Source organism: Physella acuta, unplaced genomic scaffold, assembly GCF_028476545.2.
Source record: "Physella acuta isolate Inbredline_101_S28 unplaced genomic scaffold, ASM2847654v3 ptg000234l, whole genome shotgun sequence".
NCBI classification, from domain to species: domain Eukaryota; kingdom Metazoa; phylum Mollusca; class Gastropoda; family Physidae; genus Physella; species Physella acuta.
The window spans coordinates 169554-176340 of record NW_026731753.1 but is presented as its reverse complement, the minus strand read 5'-3'; the positions used below and the strand labels follow the sequence as shown (position 1 = coordinate 176340).

At 37.2% G+C, this 6787-nt stretch overlaps 1 protein-coding gene across 1 annotated transcript; it reads left to right on the top strand.

Annotated features, from left to right (window-relative positions):
* Window positions 1–1772: 1772 nt before the first annotated feature.
* LOC131938100 (putative histidine-rich protein DDB_G0274557) lies at window positions 1773–3101 on the top strand. The gene is made up of 2 exons (XM_059295996.1): window positions 1773–1919; window positions 2744–3101. The coding sequence occupies exons 1-2, from the start codon at window positions 1811–1813 to the stop codon at window positions 2956–2958; spliced, it is 324 nt and encodes a 107-aa protein (XP_059151979.1). The 5' UTR covers window positions 1773–1810; the 3' UTR covers window positions 2959–3101.
* The last annotated feature ends 3686 nt before the right edge of the window (window positions 3102–6787 follow it).

Sequence of the window (6787 nt, the reverse complement as noted above, 5' to 3'; positions counted from 1 at the left end):
AACTTTGCTAGAATAAAGATTAAAAGTATCGATGCCATGTTTATTTTTACCGACAAGGAAAGCGCGTCAAGGTACACACATCTCTCCCCCCCCCCCTTCCACCTAGTCTTACATCAAATGACCCCACAATAAGTACTTATAATATTTGCATTATGGTATTACTATTACTTGTAATATTAACAAACAAAACATAGACAGAAGAAGTGATAGAAATAGTCTTTTATAAGCTGAAAAAAAACTGTAGAAAAAAGTGTTTAGCCTAATTGATGACTTTGAGAGGGGATTATTTAGCAGATTCCAAAATTTATATTTTGCTATCAACTATAATGTAAAACAAAAAAACAAATCGTCCAACAAACGTTACCATTCAATCAATACAAAAAACTAGTGTCAGAGTATCGACAACAAGCAAAATTACTGAAGCCAACTTGCACAATCAAATTTGCAATTATTGTTTTACTGGAGCCCCCCCCCCCCCCCCAACACACACGCACTTTCACACTTCACACTAGGAGACTGTTGACAAGGAATGGAAAGTAGTAGTCAAGTCCAAGCATCGAATGATATGTTCATTGCAGTTTTCAAATGTCATTGTTGTATCACCTTAGTCCACTTTGGTGGACGGTGTATTTCGAGCCGATCAATTAGACAATACATTATTTGTTGTTTGAAAGTAGATATTGGTGTCACCCTCATCCTGTTTTTGGACTACTGGCGTCATTTTGTGCACACTTTATATTAACCAACCTATTAATTCCAGGAAAAAAACAACAACATCGTTTTCATAGTAAATTATTAGTTGTGATGTCATCCCAACCCCACCCCACCACAGTCGTTGACTGGTGCATCAGTAATTGAAAATATTCAAAACATTTTTCCCCTCTGTACATTTTGATAATTTAAAGTTGGTGCCCCCAGGCACCCCTGCGAAATAGCAGTAAAACGAGTGAAATTAACTTTATTGTCAGGCCTCTACTTTAACATTCTATTAATTGGAACACAGGGATATACTAACAAGGAATAATTTAATACTAGGCCTATAAATTATATGACTTAGAATGTAAGTGGTATGTTAAGGTGGAATGGTCGGGAAATGGTGTGTGGAGTAGGGGTGGGATAAGGTTGGGGTGGACATGGCGATAGAGTGGCTCATGAGGCGCAGCTTATGTAAACAAATCGCTACATTTGTCTGTTTGAATGTAAGTCAACATAAACAAGCTATTATTTTTTTTCTATTTCGTCAGGTGGGGATGGGGTGAGGCGGTTATAGTGGTCAATTTAAAATTATTTTGAAGACGTTATATCTTTATCTAAGAAAAAGAGTGCAGATTTAGCAAAGGGAAATCAAAGTAACTTTTTTTTTCATTGTTTAGCCAAAAGAACATCCTTTAAATATAAATTAAGTTCTATCGTTAAGAAAAATAAATGAGAAACCTAGCACTCCAATCTATTTTTAAAAATATAGCACCAACTTACCCGGATTTAAAACATCTTTCTCTAACGAAGAGCGTAGATCTATGCATTGTCAGGAACGTGAAATCTGTGGTTCACAACTATTCTTTCCAAGGGAATTAAGTCGAAACTTTTGTCCGTAGCTTTTCTTACGCCGAATTACACAATGTGTTTTACCTCCCTTACCTGCACTTTTGTTCTAACGGTCACAAATGCACACATTGCCTGATTCTAACTGTAATGAAATGTCTAATCTAAACGACAATCTGTCTGAATGGTGTACTGAGACAAGTGGGAGACGACAAAGGCAACAGAACACGAGCTGGATGCTGGGTATATAAGGACGGGGTGAGGACGTATGTCAGACACAAATCTTCAGCCTCCAACAACCACTTGGGTTTGTTTGTCCTGTGCTCCACACAACGTCAGCATGAAGGTTTCATTTTTTATCGTCCTGCTGTGTTTATGTAAGTACCGGCATATGTTTATAGATAGCGTAGAGAAATGGAGTTTTTAGAACAAACATTCGAGAATTTTTATTGGAAACAATTTCATTTTTACTTTAAAAAAAAAAACGTACGGAAACAAAAAGTCAAGGCCACTATTTACCAAGCTGGATTACGATTTAAATATTACAAACTATAATTAAAATACTTTTTTTATTTTATTTCTATGTTAAATACATTTTAAAATAAAAACGGAATATATTTGTTTACTTTACAAATCTAAAATACATGAAACATCTCCCATATTTTATTTTAGTAATACCTCTATCACCACCAGTTTCATATTAAGCCTAAAAAAAAATTCATCATTTAAATAAATTTTATTATTTTATATATTTACAAAAATTGAACAAGATGTCTATTAAGTTATTATATTGTGCCTTAAATCGAAATTCCACTGATGAGTTTTGAGATACAAGGTCCATAGTTATCTCAGATCTATCTCTGGTGATACAGATACATACAATTTATAACAGCACTGCATTATTTAGGTATGTGATTTATGAATCATATGTAGATGCAACGTCTATTTTTAAATTCCACATCATATTCCAATCTCTAGGTGCACTGTTAATCTTATCAGATTAACAGTTTAGCTTTCTATTCTAATGTAAACAATACTCTTTAACAGGAGCTCGTGTTACTTTTAACATTTAGTTTTGAGCATGTTGCTCATTTGGTTAAAAAACAAAATTTAAAATATCTTTAAGTTTTAACAACGTCCATAGCAGTTACAATTCCAAGTTAAACTATGACCTCTGACCTTTTTAAATTTTCTCCAACAGCTCTCCTTGTTGCTGAGGTCTTCTGCCGGCCTAGCAGCAGTAGTAGTAGTAGTAGTAGCAGTAAAAGCAAGCATCATCACCATCACCATCATAGCCACAAGCACCATCATCATCACAGCCACAAGCATCACCACCACCATAGCCACAAACATCACCACCATCACCACCACAGCAGCAGCAGCAGTAGCAAGAGCAGCAGCAGCAGCAGTGGTTAATTCAAGAATTGTTTCGTTGCTGGTGCTAATTTTATAAAATTGTATTTTACATTCTTTTAGTTATTAAATGTTGTTGTAATACATAGCAGGCTCAACTGCATCAAATTAAAAAAAATAAGTTTTGTAAGAATAGTTGTTTGTTGTAATAAAATTCAAATCTGTTTTTTTTTTGCTGTATTATTATTATTAGAAGTGTAAGTTCAAATACCACAAGCACCATCATCATCACAGCCACAAGCATCACCACCACCATAGCCACAAACATCACCACCATCACCACCACAGCAGCAGCAGCAGTAGCAAGAGCAGCAGCAGCAGTGGTTAATTCAAGAATTGTTTCGTTTCTGGTGCTAGTTTTATAAAAGAAAGTTTTACATTCTTTTTGTTAATGTTATTTAATGTAGTTGTTAGACATGGCAGGCTCAGCTGCACCAAAGGGAAGAAAAAAGTTTTGTAAAAAAATGTTGATTGTAATTAAAAAATTATTCAAATTTGTTTTGTTTTGCTACATTTTAAAATAGTTAAAACCGCAAAGTTTAAATATATCCATCTCTTAGACCCAGAGTTCTATAAAGGAAATATTTCAGTCCTTAATTCACAGCCTAAGTCACATAAAAGCAGAGTTTCTTTCAGATATTTTTCTCCGGTGATGCCCCCTCATCCCCCTCCCCCTCTCAGAAAGATGCTTAAAATAAACTACAGTAAACTATAAAGAAGCAGAGACCTCACACTAGGATCACATATTTAATATGTCAAATACAGCGTGTAACAATATCAGAGCAAAACATAACTAATACTTGTCACATACAGCAATAAAATGAAAGTCTTTACTAAATAAACTTATTATTTGCATACGTCAATTATTGAATCTAACACAATGGTACAGAGATTACAGAAGGCATCCGATCTACTTTACCATATTTAAAACTTTAAAAAATTATAAATACACATTTTTCAAGCTGTATGATTAAAAGAACATCCTAATATTTGCCGCATCATTAACCAACAAGTTAAAGAACGGTGCAGAAAAAAATGTCACTCCTAAAGCTTTCATCTTAGCTGGATATTATCTATGTTTGATTCAATATCATTCGTCCCCTTTAAACCCACAATACCCTTCCACTGCGATCAAGAGAACATGTTTAAAAGCTGAATTTTTAAATAATATTTGAAGGGCGTTAAACTATTTAAAAAACTATTTCAAAGGACCCTAGTTCAAAGCTACACTTTGAAAATGGACCATTCTTAAAGATAACTGTTATATAGTCTACAGATTGACGCTTTAAATAGACGTGTGACAAATGTGACCCTATTAAATATTCCAGCAAATACAGACCCGACAACATGGCTTCTGTTAAAGGACCCGTCAATCACGTTAAGCTTCGTTGATGTACAGCAGCTAATGTGTTCATTATTGTTTGATTTCAAATCTAAGAGGGTTGGAGTTGGCATGCGGGTAAGCGCGTGGTTGCTAACATAAAAGTCTCGAGTTCCAACCCTCGAACAGAACAACATCGTTAATTGAGGTCAGCACTAAACGAGGAGAGAAAACATCGCTAATTCCATGTTGTACAGGTGACGTCCTGTCAATTAGCTGTGTGGAGAGAGGGGGAGGGGGGGGGGGGTGGCTGATGCCTGTGCAACATTTGGCTCTTCTAATCACACTACTCAGGCTTTGTGCTTGGATTTCCAATGCAAAATCAACCAATGGTCTTTAGAATATGTAGTAGTGGCTAGTTGGGGTTTCACCCGATGAGACACCTTGTCCTTATGTCAGCCCCCGCACTCCAAAAAATTATATATATATATATATACTAGCGTAACCGCCCCCCGCGCGTTGCCGCGGGGATAGAAGAAAGTCTGACGAAATATATTAGAAGGATATCATCAATGCATTACCAATCCTTCTTTTCTAAAACTGTGTTATTTAAATGCAAACAATGCCTGCGCTTGGGTAATAATTATCGGGACACGGGTTTTCCTACACTACCGCATGAAAACCTTGAGTGTACATTAATCACTCACCGAAATAATGAGGTAGAACACACTTCGGTGACCACCCATGTGTCAGGGACGTAGAGGGGCGCTTTCAGGAGCCCCCCCACCCCCCGATTACACTACCGCATAGGCGCAGCGTACGGCCCCTGGCTCCTTAAAGCTAACAGGCGCCATCGTGCTCATAGGATAACCCAGCGTGCCAATAGCATCCAGTAAACAATGATGCAGATTTCGTCATTTGCTAAAGTGACACAAATGAACAGGGTTTTATTCTTTAACACGTAAAAAATTATTTGACGTGTTTTAAACATCAGTGTGACTATGCAATATGCTAGCGTTACTAATGGTCTATTATTAGATGCTCGATCTCAATTTCTGACTGGATCGTCTAATAATAGATGCTTATTGCATCATTCGCAAAGTGACGAAACTCTACAGTAGGCTCCTCGTATTCAAAAAGTTATTTTTTCATCTTTCGCAAGGTGACGAAACTGTACAGAAGGATTTCCTCGCGTTACAAAGTTATTTTTAGAAGCCTGTTGTAGTTTTACCGCTGAATATAGTAGTACCCCTTACTCGCTATGCAGGACGCTCGATTAACGGATGCCAAGTGCCAACATAGTCGCTCTAAAACTCTGGGCGCCAAACCGTGTATTGACGAAGGTTGTACCCTATATGGCGCCGCCCATAAGAAACTTTAGTTTTCTTTTTTTGCAGGAGGGGGGGGGGCGCCGCCCTTGCAATATTAAACAATATTTTTTTGCAGAACCCTACCATTGAGTAATCTAATCATCTCCCCAAAGTTTCATGGTACACGGATGAATGGTGTGAAACCGAAATTTTATAAACCGTATATAGAGAAAAATCGCAACCTCCCGTGGCGCCGCCCTTGCGAAATTTAAAAAGGATTTTTTTTTACAGAACCCTTCCCTGAATTGTTCTAATCAACTCCCCCAAAGTCTCATGGCTATCGGATAAAAGTGTCACACAAAAATCGACTTTTATTTTTATATACCGTATATTGAGAAAAATCGCACCCTCCCGTGGCGCCGCCCTTGAGAAATTAAAAATGATTTTTTACAGAACCCTTCCCTAGAGTTTTATAATGAGCTCCCCAAAGTTTCATGCCTATCGGATGAACGGTGTCACTGCAATTCACTTTTATTATTTGTATATACCGTATATAGAGAAAAATCGGACCCTCCCGTGGCGCCGCCCTTGCGAAATTAAAAATTATGTTTTTACAGTACCCTTCCCTAGTGTGGTATAATGAATTCCCCAAAGTCTTATGGTTATCAGATGAACGATGCCAAACCAAAATCGACTTTAATTTTTATATACCGTATATAGAAAAAAAAAAAACAAATCGCACCCTCCCGTGGCGCCGCCCTCTGCGAAATTAAAAATGATTTTTTACAGAACCCTTCTTTAGAGTTTTATAATGAACTCCCCAAAGTTTCATGCCTATCGGATGAACGGTGTCACTGCAATTCACTTTTATTATTTTTATTTACCGTATATAGAGAAAAATCGGACTGTTATGATGCATGTTATGATCTATGCTATAGATCGGCGCGAATGAATGTTGGTGCGAAAGGTATGTTGAACGCAAGGAATGATGACGCGTATGGTGCGACAGTGACGTTCTGGTGTAGAGACTGGTTGCTGGGTATTGTGCGTGAGTTAGTATGATTTTCTTGGTCTTGGTGGAAGGATGTACGTGAGTTGAGAGTACAGAATTAAAGATAAGGAAAGAAGCCTGCGTTCCTCTCATTGATTGTTGGTCGTCCATGTCGTCTTAGTGAATGATGGTACGATACATGTCTGTGGA